General features: G+C 52.8%; 2 protein-coding genes across 2 annotated transcripts; both read right to left on the bottom strand.

Moving 5' to 3' along the window:
• Window positions 1–1,903: 1,903 nt before the first annotated feature.
• On the bottom strand, window positions 1,904–6,411 carry LOC149432870 (protein S100-G-like). Its single transcript, XM_089664853.1, has 4 exons — window positions 6,397–6,411; window positions 6,126–6,191; window positions 4,143–4,289; window positions 1,904–2,158 (listed from the first exon to the last, which is right to left on the bottom strand). The coding sequence occupies exons 1-4, from the start codon at window positions 6,397–6,399 to the stop codon at window positions 2,015–2,017; spliced, it is 360 nt and encodes a 119-aa protein (XP_089520979.1). The 5' UTR covers window positions 6,400–6,411; the 3' UTR covers window positions 1,904–2,014.
• A 3,226-nt stretch (window positions 6,412–9,637) lies between these two features.
• Window positions 9,638–24,679, bottom strand: LOC149432869 (uncharacterized). Its single transcript, XM_089664852.1, has 5 exons — window positions 24,525–24,679; window positions 15,524–15,682; window positions 13,592–13,756; window positions 10,709–10,867; window positions 9,638–9,903 (listed from the first exon to the last, which is right to left on the bottom strand). The coding sequence occupies exons 1-5, from the start codon at window positions 24,525–24,527 to the stop codon at window positions 9,739–9,741; spliced, it is 651 nt and encodes a 216-aa protein (XP_089520978.1). The 5' UTR covers window positions 24,528–24,679; the 3' UTR covers window positions 9,638–9,738.
• Between the last annotated feature and the right edge of the window lie 1,190 nt (window positions 24,680–25,869).

The raw sequence follows: 25,869 nt of genomic DNA, 5'->3' as shown, positions 1-25,869 counted from the left end.
CCCTTATGTATTATACATGGAGATCATATCCCCCCTTATGTATTATACATGGAGATCATATCCCCCCTTATGTATTATACATGGAGATCATATCCCCCCTTATGTATTATACATGGAGATCATATCCCCCCTTATGTATTATACATGCAGATCATATCCCCCCCTTATGTATTATACATGGAGATCATATCCTCCCTTATGTATTATACATGGAGATCATACCCCCCTTATGTATTATACATGGAGATCATATCCCCCCTTATGTATTGTACATGGAGATCATATCCCCCCGTATGTATTATACATGGAGATCATATCCCCCCTTATGTATTATACATGGAGATCATATCCCCCCCTTATGTATTATACATGGAGATCATATCCCCCCTTATGTATTATACATGGAGATCATATCCCCCCTTATGTATTATACATGGAGATCATATCCCCCTTATGTATTATACATGGAGATCATATCCCCCCTTATGTATTATACATGGAGATCATATCCCCCCTTATGTATTATACATGGAGATCATATCCCCCCCTTATGTATTATACATGGAGATCATATCCCCCCTTATGTATTATACATGGAGATCATATCCCCCCTTATGTATTATACATGGAGATCATATCCCCCCCTTATGTATTATACATGGAGATCATATCCCCCCTTATGTATTATACATGGAGATCATATCCCCCCTTATGTATTATACATGGAGATCATATCCCCCCTTATGTATTACACATGGAGATCATATCCCCCCTTATGTATTATACATGGTGATCATATCCCCCCCTTATGTATTATACATGGTGATCATATCCCCCCTTATGTATTATACATGGAGATCATATCCCCCCTTATGTATTATACATGGAGATCATATCCCCCCCTTATGTATTATACATGGAGATCATATCCCCCCCTTATGTATTATACATGGAGATCATATCCCCCCTTATGTATTATACATGGAGATCATATCCCCCCTTATGTATTACACATGGAGATCATATCCCCCCTTATGTATTATACATGGTGATCATATCCCCCCCTTATGTATTATACATGGTGATCATATCCCCCCTTATGTATTATACATGGTGATCATATCCCCCCCTTATGTATTATACATGGAGATCATATCCCCCCCTTATGTATTATACATGGAGATCATATCCCCCCCTTATGTATTATACATGGAGATCATATCCCCCCTTATGTATTATACATGGAGATCATATCCCCCCTTATGTATTATACATGGAGATCATATCCCCCCTTATGTATTACACATGGAGATCATATCCCCCCCTTATGTATTATACATGGTGATCATATCCCCCCTTATGTATTATACATGGTGATCATATCCCCCCTTATGTATTATACATGGAGATCATATCCCCCCTTATGTATTATACATGGTGATCATATCCCCCCTTATGTATTATACATGGTGATCATATCCCCCCCTTATGTATTATACATGGTGATCATATCCCCCCTTATGTATTATACATGGTGATCATATCCCCCCTTATGTATTATACATGGAGATCATATCCCCCCTTATGTATTATACATGGAGATCATATCCCCCCCTTATGTATTATACATGGAGATCATATCCCCCCTTATGTATTATACATGGAGATCATATCCCCCCTTATGTATTATACATGGAGATCATATCCCCCCTGTATCTATTATGTATATTTGTAGGTTGTCACCAGAACAGGAAGAGAGGGGAAATCTTGCAACGGGGGACACTAGGGGTTTCCTCTCACATTCTGCTTTGGTTGTGGGACAGGAAGTGAAGGGAAATCCCCCCCCTCCCCCGACAGGTTGCAGCCCTCCCTTACTTGATGAAAAAAATTCAAAAAATAAAAGTTTTAGTGAATTTTCTGCTTTATTGAATTTTGTCATTTCATTCATTTCTATTTCTACGTCGGACTCAGCGGTTGCCCGGAGAGGCGGTGACGTCACGTTGGTCGGTCGGCCTCACTTTTGGGAGCCGTACTTCTTGTTGTAGTGCGAGATGATGTATTGCATCTGAAGTTTCACAAATTCGTTGTATTCTAGTTCTCCGTCTCGGTCTTCATCCAGAGATGCCAAAGTCCTGGGAAGGAAATCTGGACCCTGACCCTGAGAGGACAGAGAAAGGGAGGGAATCACACAACCAGTGACACCGAGAGTGCCCATCCTCCACTATACCGAACCAGTGACACCAAGAGTGCCCATCCTCCACTATACCGAACCAGTGACACCAAGAGTGCCCATCCTCCACTATACCGAACAAGTGACACCGAGAGTGCCCATCCTCCACTATACCGAACCAGTGACACCAAGAGTGCCCATCCTCCACTATACCGAACCAGTGACACCGAGAGTGCCCATCCTCCACTATACCGAACCAGTGACACCAAGAGTGCCCATCCTCCACTATACCGAACCAGTGACACCGAGAGTGCCCATCCTCCACTATACCGAACCAGTGACACCGAGAGTGCCCATCCTCCACTATACACAACCAGTGACACCGAGAGTGCCCATCCTCCACTATACCGAACCAGTGACACCGAGAGTGTCCATCCTCCACTATACCGAACCAGTGACACCAAGAGTGCCCATCCTCCACTATACCGAACCAGTGACACCAAGAGTGCCCATCCTCCACTATACCGAACCAGTGACACCGAGAGTGCCCATCCTCCACTATACACAACCAGTGACACCGAGAGTGCCCATCCTCCACTATACCGAACCAGTGACACCGAGAGTGCCCATCCTCCACTATACCGAACCAGTGACACCGAGAGTGCCCATCCTCCAATATACCGAACCAGTGACACCGAGAATGCCCATCCTCCAATATACACAACCAGTGACACCGAGAGTGCCCATCCTCCACTATACACAACCAGTGACACCGAGAGTGCCCATCCTCCAATATACCGAACCAGTGACACCAAGAGTGCCCATCCTCCACTATACCGAACCAGTGACACCAAGAGTGCCCATCCTCCAATATACCGAACCAGTGACACCGAGAGTGCCCATCCTCCAATATACCGAACCAGTGACACCGAGAGTGCCCATCCTCCACTATACCGAACCAGTGACACCGAGAGTGCCCATCCTCCACTATACCGAACCAGTGACACCGAGAGTGCCCATCCTCTACTATACCGAACCAGTGACACCGAGAGTGCCCATCCTCCACTATACCGAACCAGTGACACCGAGAGTGCCCATCCTCTACTATACCGAACCAGTGACACCGAGAGTGCCCATCCTCTACTATACCGAACCAGTGACACCGAGAGTGCCCATCCTCCACTATACCGAACCAGTGACACCGAGAGTGCCCATCCTCCACTATACCGAACCAGTGACACCGAGAGTGCCCATCCTCTACTATACCGAACCAGTGACACCGAGAGTGCCCATCCTCTACTATACCGAACCAGTGACACCGAGAGTGCCCATCCTCTACTATACCGAACCAGTGACACCGAGAGTGCCCATCCTCCAATATACCGAACCAGTGACACCAAGAGTGCCCATCCTCCACTATACCGAACCAGTGACACCAAGAGTGCCCATCCTCCAATATACCGAACCAGTGACACCGAGAGTGCCCATCCTCCGCTATACCGAACCAGTGACACCGAGAGTGCCCATCCTCCACTATGCCAAATACACAACCTCACATCGATCTTCTTCAGTCACTGAGCCTGGAGAACCACACATGGAAAAAGGGACTTCTCTGCTGAAGAGTTCACCTTAGGGCCCGAACAATGACACCCTGACACCTGAGGGCCCGAACAATGACACCCTGACACTTGGGGGTCCCAAAACAATGACACCCTGACACCTGAGGGCCCGAAAAATGACACCCTGACACCTGAGGGCCCGAACAATGACACCCTGACACCTGAGGGCCCGAACAATGACACCCTGACACCTGAGGGCCCGAACAATGACACCCTGACACTTGGGGGTCCCAGAACAATGACACTCTGACACTTGGGGACCCCAGAACAATGACACCCTGACACTTGGGGACCCCAGAACAATGACACCCTGAGACTTGGGGTCCGTAATATTATGTAAATGATGGTCCTACCTCGAGGGTCTCCGGCATGTTCAGCTTTATATATTCTTCCAGCTCATTGAGGTTCATTGTCTCCGGATTTCCTTCTTTCTTTGCGATGTCTTTAAATCCGTCCAGCAAACTGTGTAATATCCTCTCCAGCCAGGGGGTCCGATTGTTCTGCACAAATATATCCGAACCATCGATTATCCCCGACCCCCAATATCACCAACATACATGTATATGTACCGGAGGAGCTGACACTCTAATGTCCCCTCCCCCACAGTCCCATCAGTCTCTGTACCAGAGGAGCTTACACTCTAATGTCCCCTCCCCCACATTCATATCAGTCTCTGTACCAGAGGAGCTTACGCTCTAATGTCCCCTCCCCCACAGTCCCATCAGTCTCTGTACCAGAGGAGCTTACACTCTAATGTCCCCTCCCCCACAGTCCCATCAGTCTCTGTACCAGAGGAGCTGACACTCTAATGTCCCCTCCCCCACAGTCCCATCAGTCTCTGTACCAGAGGAGCTTACACTCTAATGTCCCCTCCCCCCGCAGTCCCATCAGTCTCTGTACCAGAGGAGCTTACGCTCTAATGTCCCCTCCCCCACAGTCCCATCAGTCTCTGTACCAGAGGAGCTTACACTCTAATGTCCCCTCCCCCACATTCATATCAGTCTCTGTACCAGAGGAGCTTACGCTCTAATGTCCCCTCCCCCACAGTCCCATCAGTCTCTGTACCAGAGGAGCTGACACTCTAATGTCCCCTCCCCCACAGTCCCATCAGTCTCTGTACCAGAGGAGCTTACACTCTAATGTCCCCTCCCCCCGCAGTCCCATCAGTCTCTGTACCAGAGGAGCTTACGCTCTAATGTCCTCTCCCCCACAGTCACATCAGTCTCTGTACCAGAGGAGCTTACGCTCTAATTCCCCCTCCCCCCACAGTCACATCAGTCTCTGTACAGAGGAGCTTACGCTCTAATGTCCCCTCCCCCACAGTCACATCAGTCTCTGTACCAGAGGAGCTTACGCTCTAATGTCCCCTCCCCCACAGTCCCATCAGTCTCTGTACCAGAGGAGCTTACGCTCTAATGTCCCCTCCCCCACAGTCACATCAGTCTCTGTACCAGAGGAGCTGACACTCTAATGTCCCCTCCCCCACAGTCACATCAGTCTCTGTACAGAGGAGCTTACACTCTAATGTCCCCTCCCCCACAGTCCCATCAGTCTCTGTACAGAGGAGCTTACACTCTAATGTCCCCTCCCCCACAGTCCCATCAGTCTCTGTACAGAGGAGCTTACACTCTAATGTCCCCTCCCCCCCGCAGTCACATCAGTCTCTGTACCAGAGGAGCTTACGCTCTAATGTCCCCTCCCCCAAAGTCACATCAGTCTCTGTACAGAGGAGCTTACACTCTAATGTCCCCTCCCCCACAGTCCCATCAGTCTCTGTACAGAGGAGCTTACGCTCTAATGTCCCCTCCCCCCACAGTCCCATCAGTCTCTGTACCAGAGGAGCTTACACTCTAATGTCCCCTCCCCCACAGTCACACAATGGATTCTATCCCTCCTATTAATAAAATATTAATACAATAATATTATAGTCCTTGGTAATGAGGGGAGGTAGGTACTCACCCTGATAATGAGGGGAGGTAGGTACTCAGCCTGGTAATGAATGGAGGTAGATACTCAGCCTGGTAATGAGGGGAGGTAGGTACTAACCCTGGTAATGAAGGGAGGTAGGTACTCAGCCTGGTAATGAGGGGAGGTAGATACTCAGCCTGGTAATGAGGGGAGGTAGGTACTCAGCCTGGTAATGAAGGGAGGTAGGTACTCAGCCTGGTAATGAAGGGAGGTAGGTACTCAGCCTGGTAATGAGGGGAGGTAGGTACTCAGCCTGGTAATGAAGGGAGGTAGGTACTCAGCCTGGTAATGAGGGGAGGTAGGTACTCAGCTTGGTAATGAGGGGAGGTAGGTACTCAGCCTGGTAATGAGGGGAGGTAGGTACTCACCCTGGTGCTGTAGGCAGAGAACAGACTCAGGAAGATAAGAAGGACGCACAGCTTGCTGGTGGGAGTCTGAGGATGGGGAGAAGAGGACACAATGAGGAGGATGATGTCGGGTGAGGACGGGTCATATACAATCTCTGTAGATGTCACTTACCATGGTGGGGGGGACACGGGTATCACTTATAATGGTGGAGGGGACACGGGTATCACTTACCATGGTGGGGGGGACACGGGTATCACTTATAATGGTGGAGGGGACACGGGTATCACTTACCATGGTGGAGGGGACACGGGTATCACTTACCATGGTGGAGGGGACACGGGTATCACTTACCATGGTGGGGGGGACACGGGTATCACTTACCATGGTGGGGGGGACACGGGTATCACTTACCATGGTGGGGGGGACACGGGTATCACTTACCATGGTGGGGGGGACACGGGTATCACTTACCATGGTGGGGGGGACACGGGTATCACTTACCATGGTGGAGGGGACACGGGTGCCTCACAATGCTGGATCCAGGGGTGAGGAGACCTTTATAAGGACTGAGATCTGGTCAGACCCTCCTCTCCCCACCCCCTCTCCAGGTTATGTATATTATATTCATTGTGTGGACACGCCCACCTCTGTACTGATACCTCTCTACAGGTGACCTCCTCCGTACAGGTGACCTCTTCCCTACAGGTGACCTCTTCCGTACAGGTGACCTCCTCCGTACAGGTGACCTCTTCCCTACAGGTGACCTCTTCCGTACAGGTGACCTCCTCCGTACAAGTGACCTCCTCCGTACAGGTGACCTCTTCCATACAGGTGACCTCCTCCGTACAGGTGACCTCCTCCGTACAGGTGACCTCTTCCGTACAGGTGATCTGTTCCCTACAGGTGACCTCTTCCATACAGGTGACCTCTTCCGCACAGGTGATCTGTTCCCTACAGGTGACCTCTTCCATACAGGTGACCTCTTCCGTACAGGTGACCTCCTCCGTACAGGTGACCTCTTCCATACAGGTGACCTCTTCCGTACAGGTGACCTCCTCCGTACAGGTGACCTCCTCCGTACAGGTGACCTCTTCCGTACAGGTGATCTGTTCCCTACAGGTGACCTCTTCCGTACAGGTGATCTGTTCCCTACAGGTGACCTCTTCCGTACAGGTGATCTGTTCCCTACAGGTGACCTCCTCCGTACAGGTGACCTCTTCCGTACAGGTGATCTGTTCCCTACAGGTGACCTCTTCCCAACAGGTGATCTGATCCTTACAGGTGACCTCTTCCGTACAGGTGACCTCCTCCGTACAGGTGACCTCCTCCGTACAGGTGACCTCTTCCCTACAGGTGACCTCCTCCGTACAGGTGACCTCTTCCCTACAGGTGACCTCTTCCCTACAGGTGACCTCCTCCCTACAGGTGACCTCCTCCCTACAGGTGACCTCTTCCCTACAGGTGACCTCCTCCCTACAGGTGACCTCTTCCATACAGGTGACCTCCTCCGTACAGGTGACCTCCTCCGTACAGGTGATCTGTTCCCTACTGGTGACCTCTTCCATACAGGTGACCTCTTCCCAACAGGTGATCTGATCCCTACTGGTGACCTCCTCCCTACAGGTGACCTCCTCCCTACAGGTGATCTGATCCCTACAGGTGACCTCTTCTGTACAGTTGACTTTTTCCCTACAGGCGATCTTTTCCCTACAGGTGACCTCTTCTACACAGGTGACCTCTTCCATACAGGTGATCTGTTCCCTACATGCAATCTGATCCCTACAGGTGATCTCTTCCATACATGTGATCTGTTCCCTACATGCGATCTGATCCCTACAGGTGATCTCTTCTGTACAGTTGACCTGTTCCCTGCAGGTGATCTGATCCCTACAGGTGATCTCTTCTGTGGACAGTTGTGAATGTGTAGGCCGTGTGACATTAGTGGCGGAAGGGATTCCAAGCTTGATGCCTCCATGTTTATTCTATGTAGGGGAGAGCAGCGACTGGATGTTCACTGGTCCCCCTCCTCTCTACCTGGTGGCACTCGCCATGGGGGGGGGGGGGGGTCCTGGGGCAACAGGTGGGGGAACATGATAGGAGAAGGGGGTGGCAATCAGGCTGCTGTGTATGTGTGCGCGCATGTTAAACCCAACATGACAGCCCTTGGTGGCAGTGAAGGGGTTAATATATTCTGCGCCCCCCCGTGGGGGGGGGGGGGGGGGGGAGTTCATGTAGCACCCCACCTTCCTAGGTGTGGTCAAAGACTAGCTGTGAGGTCAGAGGGGGGGGGGTCACCCTACCTCCCTCACTGCTGTCCGACAACGCAGTCAGCAAGGAGACGGCTGGTTCCGTAGACGCCTCCCCTCTCCAGGTTCTCACTTGGAGGCATCCAACTGGTGGCCCTCCAGCTGTTGTGGAACTACAAGTCCCATGAGGCATTGCAAGATTGACAGTAACAAGCATGACACCCACCGGCAGAGGCATGATGGGACTTGTAGTTCAACAGCTGGAGGGCCACCAGTTGGACACCCTCTAAGCAGCAGTCTCCTTGCTAGCGGTGTTGTCGTACGGCCATGCAGGGAGGAGGGGAGCCCCCCCCCCCCAACCCCACAGCTAGATGTAGTACAGGTGAAGACGGGACAAAAGGACGACATGTTCCCCCCACCACCACCGGGGAACAGGACACATTACATCGGAGAGACGTCAACCCAACCAGTGTTCCATGGACGGTGACCATGTAGGAGGTGCGTCCCGGAAACGTTGACATTGTTTGAGGATTCATCTCCCCCTCCCCCCGCTATTCCCGGCAATCACTGCCTGCCAAACCCCAGTGACCCCTCTGTGACATGACACCCGCAGATCATCTACAGGTGTCACCGAGTCAATGTAACCATGTATGTATCTCCATTTACCAGTTTGTGGTTTTTATCTTGCTCATCTGTAGGGGGGGGGGGGGGGGGGGGGCTGTGCTCCCTTCCCCCCCAGTCTCAGAGTACATCCACTCTGATGGGGGCCAATTGATGTAAGGGGGCACTCTGATGGGGGCAGCCTAAAGCTATACGAAGTACATTTAAATGTCCCCATCAGGTTCCCCCTTACATCAAGTGCCCTCTTGCATCAATTGGCCCCATCAGAGGGCCCCCACTCTGGATGAAGGAGCACAGGAGGCACCTTTGGACAGCAGCATTGTCAGCCTGGTGGGGGGAGTTCAGCCTAAAGCTATACGAAGTCTCTTGGTGACCAAACCTGCCCGCAGTGGGTATGAAATACCCGTTCTGGTCCATAGGGGGAGCTCTAGTGGTGAAGGCTGTGGATAGGTCAGGGTACAGCCCTGTAGTGGGGCATTCTTGCCTTGCTGGAGACACTAGGAGACTTCGAAGGCCAGGAAATGCCTCAGCCAACCAGACTCCACCCACCACGCAAATAATCACTCACGGGCAGACTGGCGCTTTAAATTCGGTCACCAAAGGCCCCCCCGTGTATTCAGACAACCAGACCGATATCACGTCTTCTCGGGTCACCAGAACAAGAATTTTTTTTATCAATTAAACTTTTATTAGAAGAAAATACAAGTAAATCATCGACAGTAGAACGTGGAATGGTTGGAATACGTGGCCCTCGCCTCCGGCGTCCTCAGACCCTCTTCAGGTGGCTCACAAAGGCAGAGTGACAGGCGACCAGTATCCCACCGATCAGGTTCATGAACTCCTGGAAATTCAATTGTTTGTCCTGTTTCCCATCCGTGCTGCCGTCCACCGACTCCATCAACCGACGCACGATGTTCGGGTCCTTCTGACTCTACAGGAGGCAACAGAAAACATGAATGGAGACGTGATTTGCGCTCTTTATGCTCCACCCCCCTCTGTGGAGATTTGATTCCCAGGAGATCTATAGTCTATCTGCTTGAGGGACTGAAGGTTCAATACTTTGTTCTGCCACTAGATGTCCTCAGTCTCAGCCAGGATCAGTGAACCCATATCATCCCGGACGAGCCCCCAACCTGTGAGTGGACAGTGAAATGAGAAGCAGCACAGGGATGAGCTCTCGTCTGTCTCTCTGCTCTCTCCTATCGGCATGCTTCTTGTGAGAACTTGAACTAAATGGCTCCTTGTACTGCTTCTCCCTCCCTCAGTCTAAGCTCTGCTGTAGAGGGACTGCAAGAGGCTGATACCAGGTCACATTCAAGTACTTACACTTCTGGCATCTCCCCTTTTCTGGTTCCACCCCCTCATCAACATGCTAATGAGATTCTTAAATAAGGCAAGTAATGGCAACTGGAAAATGTATTTAGGTACCAGTGATTTTATCATGCAATGGGGGCAGATCATGGCTGGTGGGAGGGGCCATGTGGGTCAGCCCTGATGCAAGCAGTGGGAGGAGTTATGCAAAATGTCAAAGTCCCTTGGGGGAGTAGGGGTCAGTATGGAGGAGTGGGTAGGGTTCCTTTAAAAGATACCTTGGCAAATGTCTCCATCTACTGCTGGGGTGGTGCATTACACCCATCAGATTGTCAGATTTCCTTTTCTCAGAGTCGACCCAAAGCAAGAAAAATCATGGAGCAAACCAAGGAGCCTATCCAGAAGATACTACAGGAGGTACATACGTCAGTGAAAGACTTGAGTTCCGTCTTCATAAATCCCTCGAACTCGGAGTAATCCATCTGGTCGCTCGCGCCTTTCTTGCCGGCATAGTGTTGGAAGACCAGAATGATGCTTTCCATGGCAGTTTCAATGTCTGTTGGTTTGGTGGCGGTGACAGGGTTCTGGGGAAAGATACGGCAGATGTGCAGTCAAATGTTGGATTTCGATGCTCTGAGCCTCCACTGAAGGCCATAAAAAAGGCAGATATGGAGTCTATATACACTATATAGTCAAAAAGTATGTGAACCCCCCCCTTCCAAATGAGTTAAGGTGTTCCCAGTGAAGGGTACTGAATACTACAGCATAGAAAGATATTGTAGTCCAGCCGTTCTCAACCAGGGTTCCTCTAGAGGTTTCTACGGGTTCCTCAAGCTGTGGCTGATTGACCTCCCATGTGGTGGTGCCTACATAGTTCCATGTGGTGGTGCCTACATAGTTCCATGTGGTGGTGCCTACATAGTTCCATGTGGTGGTGCCTACATAGTTCCAGGAACAAACTTAGAGACAACTTCATGACCCCAATTATCTTTTTTTAAGCTGCCTTTTAGGGTTGCATTCTTACTACGGACAACCAGCAAAAGACAGTTTCGTAACGGACCTCCATTAAATTGGTTTTAGTAAGGGTACCCCAAGACCTGAAAATGTTAGGGGGTCCTCTGGAGCGGTGGTTGATCTATTTGACGGTACCGACATATTTCCAAGCCCAACACCACCTGGCTAAGCCAGCATCATGGCACCAAGTTTTTTTTAGCAGTCTGTAAGGGTTGCATTCTTCCTACTGACCACCAATATAAAAGGCAATTTTGCCATTGACCTCCAATAAGTTGGTTTTGGTAAGAGTTCCCCAACACCTGAAAATTTTAGGGGTTCCCCCTGGAGGAAAAAAAAAAAAAAAAAAAAAAAAAAAAAAGTTGAGAAAAGCTGTTCTATAAGTTTATAAAATCTTTTCTGTTCCAGTATGACTGGTGTCCAAAGCCAACTCCATAAAGACATGGATGACCAGTCTGGTGAGGAGGAACCCGAGTGTCCGGCACGGAGCCCCGACCTACTGAACACCCGACATGCCGATTGGAAGCCAGTTTGGTGGCAATGCTGGGACAAGGTCAACCATGCCCAGGGCAAAGATGGGAAACTGCGCCCTCCGTTGTGTAGATGCATAGCTCCCACCTTCTCCCAACCCCCAGTACACAAAGCCCCCCCCCCTCCGAAAGAACAGAAGTCCCCCCTCCCCAGGACAGAGCTCCCCCACCCGGTAGCACCCCTAATACACAGCTTCCCCCTCCTCCTGCACTCATCCAGTGCACAGAGCTCCCACCACCTCCTAGCCACCAAGTACACAGAGCACCCCCCCCCCACAAACACACACACCTCCTAGCCCCCCAATACAGAGCTCTACCCCACCTCCTAGCCCCAAAATACGGTGCCCCCACCTCCCAGCCCCCCCCCCCCAATACACAGCACTCCCCACCATTATTCAGAGCTCCCCCACCTCCTAACCCCCCAATACACAGTTCCCCCACCTCTTAGCTACTCCAATACACAGAGTTCCCCCCTCCTCCCCACAGCCACCCAGTGCTTAGAGCTTCCCCCCAGCCCCCCCCCCCCCTCAATACACAGAGCTCCCCCACCAACACACACACACACACACACACACACACACACACCCCAATACACAGCTGTTCCCCCACCTCAGTCCCCCCCCCCCCTTTACACAGACCTCCAATTTCCTATCCCCAATACACAGAGCTGCCCCCCCCCCCCCAATTCACAGAGCTCCCCCACCTCCTAGCCCTCCCCAATACACAGAGCTATTCCCACCAATACACAGAGCTCCCCCACTCTTAGCCCCCCCAATACACAGCTATTCCCCACCTCCTAGTCCGCCCCACATACAGAGCTCCCATCTCCCCCATCAATTCACAGAACTCCCCTACCTCCTAGCCCCCTGTAAATACACAGAGCTCCCTCCCACCTCCTAGCACCCCCCCCCCACAATTCACAGCTCTGCCCACCTCCTAGCCCCCCCACCCTCTTAACCCCCCCAAAATACATAGCCCCCCCCCACCTCTATACTGAAGAGTCCGCGTCACGTGAACAGAACTGGCACAGGAAGCTGCTTCTGCGTTTACAAATGACAGCGGCCAGTGGGGGGGGGCAGAGGGTTGGTGACTGAGGTGGCCACTGAGCTCTGGATGGGGGAAAAACAAAACAAACAAAACAAACAAAACAAACAAAACAAACAAAACAAACAAAACAAACAAAACAAACAAAACAAACTCTGCTGCCAGGAGTGACACTGCAATCACTCCCGTCAGCAAGAGGCAAGCTCCTGAGACCTCCAACTACACACCCAGCCAGCACCTGGACACCCCCCCCCCCCCTTTCATCCTGGCCCTGTGTGGAGGAACTGGAGTTCTTATCTTCAGCCCAAACACCTTTGGGTGGACCTGCATGCCCCCTTTTTTTGGCTAGGAAGGCCCCCTTTCCTTGCATATTCTACATGGATATCTCCAGAAGAGAAGCTGGTAAGTATCTCCCAATAAATGGTTAAACTGCAAGGAGAAGATCCTCTTCTTAAACCTATTTCTGCCTTAAAATTGCCTTCTGCTTTCATTTTTCATTCCAGGTGCGGTCTGTCCCTTTAAAATCCTCCCCGCCGTACACTCTGGCTGTTGACTTTTGCAGCGTCTCTCATCACACATCCGGCATGATCTGCCAAATCTACAAACCAACCAGGATGATTCATCTCATCAACACACAAATGCTGCTAAGCAACAAGTTTGCCCGTCGGGGAGGCAGAGGCGGGAAAGCTCAGATAGGTTTGGAGGGATAGGCGAGGAAGATACCTTTTGCTTTGGTGGGCACTTCATCAAGGCTTCATGGCAGGCCACCATCATCCCACCGATGAGGTTGAGAAACTCTTGAAAGTCAATCTCTCCGTCCTTCTTCCCATCGACCCCACCGTCTACAGACTTCATTATCTTCTGTAGGATCTGCGGGTCCTTCTGGTTCTTGGGGAGAAAAAACAAAAAAACCGTCAATTATGAACTCTTATCGGCAAGGTAGACTTGTTCTAGGTGAGGATCCCAAGATCCTTGTAGACCTTTATTAAATATGGTGCAAGCCACATTGGCAAGAAAGACGCATGGTGCCGAATATTTTTATGAACCAGCACCACTTGTTAGTGGCTTCCCGGACTTCTGACCATATATTATATTCTTTTACTAGAAGAACCCCCAAGGACTTTACGTGTTCTCTGAAAGCCAACCTTTTTTTTTTTTTTTTTCCTAAAACAATTGTCGGTTTAAACCGGCTTAGACACCAAACCAAGAAAAAACTCCTTTCACTAAAAATGCCTTCAAACCAGTTAAACTGCCCCTCCCCTTCCTCCAGACTTGTTACAGTCATCCTACCGCTTAAGCCATTGTTCTACCACCATCAATGAGATCTTTCTTCTGGAAAAATCCATCCACCCAACCCATTCATTGAAGTACCCCTCAGTCCTACAGTCTGAAGAAAGAGGTGCTCTTCCTGAAAACTGGAACATCCCCAGAATTCAATTTTAGCAGTTGCCCAGACTGACACCTTCTGGTGGAGGACAGAAGAAGTGACAATGCTACATACAAGTCCTTTTCAAGGGACCTTTACAAGTGCACAGTCTGCTTATGAAGACCCTCTTCTTCCAAGCCAAAGTTTGAATGACTTCTATTCCAACTACACTAGTTTTTACAAAGAGGAGGAGTCTTTGGTGGTGTGGTCACATTGTCCATACTTATTCAGCATGGTGGAACCCAAGACCACCCTTACCAGGCGTGTGGTTTTTTTTTTTGGGTGACTTGGTGGTCATACGTTCTTGTTTTAGCTTTGACCTTCTGATCCACCAGTGGTTGATTTTGGCTTCCTTAAGGCAAGGAGCCAAATGGTATGGACTGGATACTCCTAAGCAGTGCCGGGACATGTTCACCCAGGGCAAAGAGGCCAAAATGTCCCCCATAGAGGATCCCATGCCCAGCTGTCACTTGTCAAAATCACTGCGCAGCTCCTGATCGGTCAGTCAGGTTTTGCATTGACCTGGTTTTAGTAGTCCCACCACAAGAGGCAGGAAGGAGGAGAGAGAACAGTCTACACCTCCTCCTGGCTCTCTCCTCGCCACTCCCAGGAGTAGTGATGCCACCGTCACCACTCTTGTAACTGATGGAATTCCCCCCCCCCCCCCATCTCTACAGTAGACCATCATGCCCATGCAAGATACCCCTTCCACCCACCCCTTGTCCCAGCCCTGCTCCCAAGTAGCTACTCTCACGTGACCAACTGGCTACAACGGATTAAAGCCAAGCTTCCAGTATGCCGTGGGCAGGCAGGTTACCCTTAAGCAAACAGGAGACACATTGAAGCAGTGAGAAGTTATGGATTCTAGTAGTAGATCCAGGAGACCAAAACCGGGACCTCTTAGTAGGTATGGGCCCAGCGCATGTAGAGAACTTACAATTATCTTTGGTGACACCACCTACACGCACCGGGTTCTTGTGCTTCACAACCAACACGTATCTCTAGACAATAGGAGCCAAAGCTGAAGGAACAAATGATCCACCACCTGTAGGAACAGAGGATCACCTGCTTCCTCGGGAAGGTGGTTACCAACAGATGGAAGCTGCACATTTTGGAGGTCGTCATTCTGCCCCACTGTAGAACTCTTCCAGTCATCAGACGAGGCACCGGACACACTGGCAGACAAGGTAATAGACCGAAAAAAAAGACTCAACACATTGACCGCTCACCTTGGTGAAGGAGCCCAGCTCTGTGGTCATGAACTGCTCAAACTCCTTGAAGTTCATGGAGGTGGCATTGCCTTCCTTGCCGGCGTACCTCTGGAAGATCGTAATGATCTTCTCCATGGATCGCTCGATTTCTGTGGGGGTACTCTGCTTCATCTGAGCCTGGAAGAAAAAAAAATAAAGAAATTGTGAGATGCATCAGCATGAACAAGGGGAACATGTACATACATCATCCCTGCACCCATTACGCAAGGTTCCTACCATCCCTACGCCAAGTAACCAGGTCTGTACACCCGCTGTGCCCATTATGGGAGATTCCCACCATACCTGTGCCGAGTTCCCACCATCCCTGGGCTGAGTTCCCGGGTCTGTACATCCGCTGTACCCATTATGAGGTGTTCCCACCATCCCTGTGTTGCATTCCACCGCTCTGTACACTCTCTGTGCCCAGTATGAGGGGTTCCTACCATCCCTGTACTGAGATCCCTGGTCTGTACACCCACTGTGCCCATTATGAGGGGTTCCTACCATCCCTGTACTGAGATCCCAGGTCTGTACACCCACTGTGCCCATTATGAGGGGTTCCCGCCATCCCTGTACTGAGTTCCTGGGTCTGTACGCCCGCTGTGCCCATTATGAGGGGTTCCCACCATCCCTGTGCTGAGTTCCTGGGTCTGTACACCCACTGTGCCCATTATAAGGGGTTCCCACCATCCCTGTGCCAAGTTCCTGGGTCTGTACACCCACTGTGCCCATTATGAGAGATTCCCACCATACCTGTGCCGAGTTCCCGGGTCTGTACACCCGCTGTGCCCATTATGAGGGGTTTCCACCATCCGTGTTGCGTTCCCCAGTCTGTACACCCGCTGTGCCCATTATGAGGGGTTCCCACCATCCCTGTGCCGAGTTCCCCAGTCTGTACGTCCGCTGTGCCCATTATGAGGGGTTCCCACCACCCCTGTGCCCATTATGAGGGGTTACCACCACCCCTGTGCCGAGTTGCCGGGTCTGTACGCCTCCTGTGCCCATTACGAGGGGTTCCTGCCATCCCTGTGCAAAGTTCCCGGGTCTGTACGCCCGCTGTGCCCATTACGAGGGGTTCCTGCCATCCCTGTGCCGCATTCCCGGGTCTGTACGCCCGCTGTGCCCATTACGAGGGGTTCCTGCCATCCCTGTGCCGCATTCCCGGGTCTGTACGCCCGCTGTGCCCATTATGAGGGGTTCCCACCATCCCTGTGCCGAGTTCCCCAGTCTGTACGTCCGCTGTGCCCATTATGAGGGGTTCCCACCACCCCTGTGCCCATTATGAGGGGTTACCACCACCCCTGTGCCGAGTTGCCGGGTCTGTACGCCTCCTGTGCCCATTACGAGGGGTTCCTGCCATCCCTGTGCAAAGTTCCCGGGTCTGTACGCCCGCTGTGCCCATTACGAGGGGTTCCTGCCATCCCTGTGCCGCATTCCCGGGTCTGTACGCCCGCTGTGCCCATTATGAGGGGTTCCCACCATCCCTGTGCTGAGTTCCTGAGTCTGTACACCCACTGTGCCCATTATGAGGGGTTCCCACCATCCCTGTGCTGAGTTCCTGAGTCTGTACACCCGCTGTGCCCATTATGAGGGGTTCCCACCATCCCTGGGCTGAGATCCCGGGTCTGTACACCCACTGTGCCCATTATGAGGGGTTCCCACCATACCTGTGCTGAGTTCTGGGTCCGTATGTCCACCATCCCTGTGCCGAGTTCCTGGGTCTGTACGCCCACTGTGCCCATGAGGGGTTCCCACCATCCCCGTGCCGAGTTCCCAGGTCTGTACGCCTGCTGTGCCCATTATGAGGGGGTTCCCTGTGGGGGCCCCCCATAGAAATCCCATCAAGACCCCCCCCCCCTTGTAAAGATGCAGAACAGTTCTGTTCCTCAAGCCATCATACAATATATCTGTTCATCTCACCCAAGACATATTTGCCGATCGCCGTTACTGCCGGCATAAATGACTATGTAGCCAGGTAGCTTAGGACCCCGCTTGTGCTACTGGGCTCCATTCTGGTCACATGGTACGTTGTGGTCGGGTTACAGCTTTGTTTACAGGTTGACAAAATAGAACAGATTTTTTTTCTATTGGCAAACCGCATAATGGAGAAATGATGTATTCCACGGCAACGGGTCCAATATTTATATCATTTGCAGTATCTCGGGTTTTAGCTTTTTTTTTTTTAGCAGGACAAGGATTGATGAATTATGGAAGGGATTGGACTGGACGGGAGGGTGGATTGATGGTAATTAATGATGAAATGGATTTATTGATGATGGGGTGATGGAGTGGAATGATAAATATGGTGGACTGATGGATGGAATGGAATGATGAGGATGATGATGGGTTGGGTGGGATTGGATGGGATGGAATGATGGGTTGGATGGGATTGGACTGATGATGGGTTGGATGGGATGGGACTGCATGGGATGGAATGATGGGTTGGATGGGATGGAATGATGGGTTGGATGGGATTGCGCTGGATGGGATGGAATTATGGGTGGGATGGGATTGGACTGGATGGGATGGAATGATGGGTTGGATGGGATTGGACTGGATTGGATGGAATGATGATGGTTGGGTGGGATTGAATGATGAAAGGATGGACTGGATAACTGTAATTGATGATGGGATGGGATCAGGGCTGGACTGACAACTCATGGGGCCCCAGGGTAATAGGGGGATCATGGGGCCCCATGTCCTCTCCCACACTCAAAAAAAGCCTATAAAAAAAAAAAAAAAAGTGTACCAGGGGCATCTCATGGGGCCCCCTACTGACCCTGGGCCCTCGGGTAGTGCCCGAGTGCTCGAATGGTCAGTCCACCCCTGGATGGGATGATGAATGGAATGATTAACATGGTGGACTGATGGATAGGATTGAATGGAATTGATGATGGGATGGAATAATGATGGGTTGGGTGAGGATGATGGGTTGGATGGGATTGAATAATGAAAGGATGGAATGGATAACTAATCGATGATGGGATGGGTAGGGTGGATGGGACGAAATTTTGGATGACTGAATGGAATGGGTTGGAAAGAAGGATGTAGGATGATGACAGTTTGGTGTTCTTGTGACTTTATACATGATGTATGTATGTATGTATGTATGTATGATGAGAATTGATGGGATGGATGAGATTGAATGATGAAAAGGAAGGAACGATGGATGATGGGATAGGATGATGGATGGAATAATGGATAATGGTAATTAATGATGGGATTGGAATGGACAAGATGATGGCTGGGATGGAATATGGTCATTGCTGGTGGGATAGAATGGATGAAAGGATGCAATAATGGATCATGGTAATTGATGGATGGAATGATCAATATGATGGGATGGGATGTGGTCTCAGGCGATGGGATGGGATGTGGTCTCAGGCGATGGGATGGGATGTGGTCTCAGGCGATGGGATGGGATGTGGTCTCAGGCGATGGGATGGGATGTGGTCTCAGGCGATGGGATGGGATGTGGTCTCAGGCGATGGGATGGGATGTGGTCTCAGGCGATGGGATGGGATGTGGTCTCAGGCGATGGGATGGGATGTGGTCTCAGGCGATGGGATGGGATGTGGTCTCAGGCGATGGGATGGGATGTGGTCTCAGGCGATGGGATGGGATGTGGTCTCAGGCGATGGGATGGGATGGATGATGAATAGAATTGAAGGACGAAAGGATGGAATAATGGATCATGGTCATTGATAATGGGGTGGAATTGAATGGGTAGGATGAATGGGATGAAATGGAATTATGGATGATGGGTCAGACCGGTTGGGGAAGGAGGATGGATGACCATTGATGACAGTTGGTGTTACCAATTGTGCCTTTGCACGTAGAACATTGATGCGCCATCGACGAGAGGACATGTGTGGTTACAATAACAATGTCTTCCCCAAAATTTAGGGTGGCTAAACGCTCCCCCTTATCCCAAGGTCTCGAAGTCTGGAGTGGGGAGACAGATGTGGAAGGCAGCGAAGGAAAAGTTCTGGTTTTACGGCACGGCTGCCTTCATACCTCTGCATGCTCTCTGGATTCCAGAATGTCAGGTTCTATGTACACGTGAAGACGTGCCCAAGGTGCTAACAGACAGACTCGTCCCTGCAGATGTTTGGGGTGGGCGTTGGCCGGAAGTGGGAAAGCCATGACCGCCGTGTTAGAAAACACACAAAAGCAATAAATGGAATTTCAGCACAGGGAGAGTCTTCAGCCCAGTCCATACACTATACTCTACCTGCACCCAGTTCTACAAACCCACGGGGCCTCAGACTGTTCTAGGGCTTTCCAAACCTGGCCACCAAAGGCCCCTCACAGGACCTCCAGGAGTGAAGGAGTTGGCTTCATACATGAGAGAATCTGTCACCCGTGCCGCAAGGTTGAGCTTCGCCCTGGAAGCAGCACCATTTCTGGAAGCCCCAGGCTTGTAGCCCACTTCAACATCTGGGATATTATTGGCTCATCAATAAAATGCCCTTCATTTGGCAGTTGACCTTCTACTGGGCACTGCGTTACAAATAAAGGGTCATGCACCCCTTCAGGAATGTTAGGGTGTTCCGAGCCCATGCAATTATGTCAATGGACCCTAAAGGGTTACAAAAGGAAGAAAAACTAAAATATTCAACAGCAACGTCTCCTGATCTCTACATACCATGGTCCTCCATGCTGCATGGTCCTCTATCGATGGGCCACCAAACTTCGGCCCTGAGGCTGGATGTAGGCCCTTTGCTTGCCTTCATTCAGCCCTTGGGGCACGGTTCCTCTCACTGATACCAGGACTTCAGTCCTCCCACTGACGCCAATGGTGGGGTGTTAGCCCCCTTCCTCTGATGACAACGATGGGGCGCTAGTCTCCCCCCCACTGACACCAACCACGGGGCGCTAGTCTCCCCCCCCCCACTGACACCAACCACGGGGCGCTAGTCTCCCCCCCCCACTGACACCAACCACGGGGCGCTAGTCTCCCCCCCCCACTGACACCAACCACGGGGCGCTAGTCTCCCCCCCCACTGACACCAACCACGGGGCGCTAGTCTCCCCCCCCACTGACACCAACCACGGGGCGCTAGTCTCCCCCCCCACTGACACCAACCACGGGGCGCTAGTCTCCCCCCCCACTGACACCAACCACGGGGCACCGTCCCTCCCACTGACACCAACCACGGGGCACCGTCCCTCCCACTGACACCAACCACGGGGCACCGTCCCTCCCACTGACACCAACCACGGGGCACCGTCCCTCCCACTGACACCAACCACGGGGCACCGTCCCTCCCACTGACACCAACCACGGGGCACCGTCCCTCCCACTGACACCAACCACGGGGCACTATATGTACAACAGAGGAGCCCGCCATCCCCCGTCTGTGCGTCACCCAAACAGAGCCCCACGGTTTATGCAGTTTGGGTTGGAGGGTCTGCACAGCCACGCCCAGTGCTCACAGAGATCAGGAAGAGGTCAGTGAGTCAGGCTGAGGGGGTGACAACCGCAGGCCCGGAACCTTCTGCCGCTCTCCCGTTCCGTGGAGAGAATGAGTCACAGGAAGAGGCGATGACGACATCGATCAAATATTCCTCTAAAAACAAATTCCACCGAAGGTTAACCCCTGCATGTCGACAGAGTCCCCCCCCTCTCCTATGTATGGGGGGGGGGGGGGGTTGGGGGACTGTGGGGATCTGATGCGCGCAGGGGGGGGGGGGTACAGTCAAGAACTAGTGTTTTGGGGGTACAGTGGGGATATGGGGGGGGTACAGTGGGGATCTGGTGGGGTGTTTAAATTTAATTTTTTTAATTGTAATTGGGTGGTGGGGGGGCTGTCTGGGGCGCCATGATTTCTAATTGCAGCCCTGGGTGACACCACCAAGTAGGACGTGATATCTGACCACAATGGTGTCACCCCCATCCATGACAGCACAGAGATTGGCGCAACTGCATCATTCACAGGGGCCAGTTTTTTGTTTGGGGGCGGGGGGGAGGGGGGTGACACTGCGTTTTACGGCACCAGGTGACACCAACCCCAGCGCTGCCACTCCATGCCGTGATGGGATCCCAGCGGGATGTCGGTGGAAATATGGACCAGCAAGGCCTTGCAGTGTGAAGGTCTCAGTGGTTGCATTGGAATCATTGGAATAGTTTGAGTGACACCAACAGTGATAACAGTCAGCTGCCGCCATGACAACAGACAGAACGGGTTTGGATCACATGGGGACAGACGCTGCGGTGGCCAAGCCCCGCACTGGAGGTTATCAGCTCCACCTTGATTAAACAATCTCCATCAATGGCTGCGACCGTTACAGGTCAGGCCTGTCACCATCACCGACTCCCCAGGATTGATGGTGTCACGTCTGGGATGAGTGCCCAGTGTGTGACGTCATGGCACTACAAGTTCCAGCATGCCCTGGGATGGGGCGGTTAGGGGCCATGGGGGGGGGGGTCAGGGGCAGCTTGGAGGATCAGACTCAGACCAATTATTTCACGTATACCAACTCCAACCAATTTTCAGACAGAGTAGGGGAGGGGCTCTGTGTCCCCAGTGGGCAATTTCCCCCTCACTTCCTGTCCCGGTGACCACACATGAATGCGTGACACCCTGGAGAGAAGGGGGTCAGGGAAACACAATAGGACACCCTGGACTACTGCAGAGAGGAGAACTCAGGGGGTCTGGATGGACCAACAAACCCAGCATGCCCTGGGAGCACCAGATCCTCCAATGGATGGGGGAGGGAGGCATGCTGGGAGGTGTAGTGCCATGGCAGCTAATAGAGACAACAAGATCTGCATGTAGATGGATACAATGTATACCGAGACCCAACGTACTACACAGGGGATGGATGGATGGATGGATACCGAGACCCAACGTACTACACGGGATGGATGGATGGATGGATACCGAGACCCAACGTACTACACAGGGGAGGGATGGATACCGAGACCCAACGTACTACACAGGGGAGGGATGGATGGATGGATCCCGAGACCCAACGTACTACACGGGATGGATCCCGAGACCCAACGTACTACACAGGATGGATGGATGGATCCCGAGACCCAACGTACTACACAGGATGGATGGATGGATGGATGGATACCGAGACCCAACGTACTACACAGGGGAGGGATGGATGGATGGATCCCGAGACCCAACGTACTACACGGGATGGATGGATGGATGGATCCCGAGACCCAACGTACTACACGGGATGGATGGATCCCGAGACCCAACGTACTACACAGGATGGATGGATGGATCCCGAGACCCAACGTACTACACGGGATGGATGGATCCCGAGACCCAACATACTACACGGGATGGATGGATGGATCCCGAGACCCAACATACTACACGGGATGGATGGATGGATGGATCCCGAGACCCAACGTACTACACGGGATGGATGGATGGATGGATCCCGAGACCCAACGTACTACACGGGATGGATGGATGGATGGATCCCGAGACCCAACGTACTACACGGGATGGATGGATGGATGGATCCCGAGACCCAACGTACTACACGGGATGGATGGATACAATGTATAGAAGATTTAATTTCCCAACTGTATGGATCTATATGTATATATATATATCTCTCCATCCATTGTATCTGCCTGTCTATTGTCTGATCGGCACATTGTATCGATTTCTTGCACCTGTATCTATTATCTGTATGGATTGATACAACGATCGTTCACAGACAGATATACAGACCCTCCCAGGAGTCTCACTTCCCTTCCTGCATAGAATATTCTGTGCAACAACCAAACAGAAAACTAAAATGTCCCCCCATCCCCCTCCCCCCATCCTCAGTCCCCCCATCCCCCTGTGCCCCTACCCTCCAATCCCCCTGATCCTCCCATCCTCCATCCCCAGTCCCCCCCATCCCTCTGTGCTCCCATCCTCCAATCACCCTGATCCTCCAGCCTCAGTCCCCCCAGCCTCCAATCCCCCCGATCCTCCAGCCTCAGTCCCCCCGATCCTCCAGCCTCAGTCCCCCCGATCCTCCAGCCTCAGTCCCCCCCGATCCCCCCGCCTCAGTCCCCCCATCTCAATCCCCCCATACCCCCCGCCTCAGTCCCCCCCATCCCCCAGCCTCAGTCCCCCCCATCCTCCCATCCTCCAGCCTCAGTCCCCCCCATCCTCCAGCCTCAGTCCCCCCCATCCTCCCATCCTCCAGCCTCAGTCCCCCCCATCCTCCAGCCTCAGTCCCCCCCATCCTCCAATCCCCCTGATCCTCCCGCCTCAGTCCCCCTGATACTCCATCCCCCAGCCTCTGTCCCCCTGATCCTCCATCCCCCCCATCCTCAGTCCCCCCCGATCCCCCCCATCCTCCAGCCTCAGTCCCCCCCGATCCTCCCATCCTCCAGCCTCAGTCCCCCCCGATCCCCCCACCTCAGTCGCCTCAATCCCCCCAGCCTCAGTCCCCCCATCCTCCAGCCTCAGTCCCCCCATCCTCCAATCCCCCTGATCCTCCCGCCTCAGTCCCCCTGATCCTCCATCCCCCAGCCTCTGTCCCCCTGATCCCCCCATCCTCCGCCCCCCCCGATCCTCCCATCCTCCAGCCTCAGTCCCCCCCGATCCCCCCACCTCAGTCGCCTCAATCCCCCCAGCCTCAGTCCCCCCCATCCTCCAGCCTCAGTCCCCCCATCCTCCAATCCCCCTGATCCTCCCGCCTCAGTCCCCCTGATCCTCCATCCCCCTGATCCTCCATCCCCCCCCATCCTCCTGATCCTCCATCCCCCTGATCCCCCTGATCCTCCATCCCCCTGATCCTCCATCCCCCCCCATCCTCTTGATCCTCCATCCCCCCCCATCCTCCTGATCCTCCATCCCCCCCATCCCCCTGTGCCTCCATCCCCCCCATCCTGGAATATTCCTAATCCCACATCAGTACGATGACCCCCCCCATCCAGTCTATCTATATACACACAAAGTAAGTGGAGGGCCCCGTAGGCCCCCGGCGTGCGGTTTCGGGGGGCTCTTACCATGGTTCTGGGAGGAGGAGGGTGCCGCCGTGGAGGTGCGAGGAAGGATCAGAGTCGCCGTTGTCAGGAAAGGAGGAACTTTAAGAGTTGGGAGAGCCGCACCCAAGGGCCCGGGGCCAACGCCCTGCCCAATTCTACATTCTTCATGTCTGGGACAGGAACTGCTGAGCCGTGAGAGGGGGGAGAGCGCCCCCAGGTGGACTAGAGAATAATACCTGTCATAAGGTGACCCCACCATCTTTTCTACCCCCCCTGGGGACACCCCAGACTCCTATAAAGAGGACCGGTCTACGTCATACCAGCTGCTGCACACAATGCAACTCGATGTCACCATTTCCTTGCTTGCTGGGGCCACACAGGAGATCTATCGGGCGCCGTGGGAATGCGCACCAACGCATGTCACATGTGCCACGGCAGCATTGATTGTGATTGGCCGCGACGCACATCGCACGGCAACGCACCATAGCGACACGCCAGGTTCTTGGAGCGTTCTGATGCGTTGGGCGCACATTGACTGCGATAGGCGGCCCTCATGCCATGTACATTCGCGTGTTGATGCGCCGCACCGATGTACATGAGCCCCAGCGGGCCCCGCATTATTGTCTGTGGGGGCCCATCCCCATCTATGCGCCCCCCTGCGTCTCGGATGAAGGTGCCGCCGCTCTCCTTGCTGCATTATTGGCCCCATAGACTTCAATGGAGGAGCATGAAGGAAAAACGCAGGAAAATGCGGACGCAGAGTGTGCCTCCTGTGACGTTCCTACCGCCTACTCCGCGGCCGCTGACGGGTGATGTGCGCTGCGCTGGGTGACTCCATGCGTTGTGAGTGCGTGTCGCAGTGTGACGCACTTCATTACAGCGCATAGCCATCCAATCCCAAGGAAGGAACGGCTCCCAGCCCCCCAGGATTGGCTCCCAGCCCCCAGGAATGGCTCACAGCCCCCAGGATTGGCTCCCAGCCCCCAGGAATGGCTCCCAGCCCCCAGGATTGGCTCCCAGCCCCCAGGAATGGCTCACAGCCCCCCAGGATTGGCTCCCAGCCCCCAGGAATGGCTCCCAGCCCCCAGGATTGGCTCCCAGCCCCCAGGAATGGCTCACAGCCCCCCAGGATTGGCTCCCAGCCCCCAGGAATGGCTCACAGCCCCCAGGATTGGCTCCCAGCCCCCAGGAATGGCTCCCAGCCCCCCAGGATTGGCTCCCAGCCCCCAGGAATGGCTTACAGCCCCCAGGATTGGCTCCCAGCCCCCAGGAATGGCTCACAGCCCCCCAGGATTGGCTCCCAGCCCCCAGGAATGGCTCACAGCCCCCAGGATTGGCTCCCGGCCCCCCAGGAACTCGGAATGGC

The sequence above is a fragment of the Staurois parvus genome, unplaced genomic scaffold (assembly GCF_062004578.1).
Source record: "Staurois parvus isolate SC_StPar_1 unplaced genomic scaffold, SC_StPar_1.0 ptg002072l, whole genome shotgun sequence".
In the NCBI taxonomy this organism is placed as follows: domain Eukaryota; kingdom Metazoa; phylum Chordata; class Amphibia; order Anura; family Ranidae; genus Staurois; species Staurois parvus.
The sequence above is the reverse complement of the archived record's forward strand: the minus strand, read 5'-3'. Positions and strand labels throughout refer to the sequence as shown.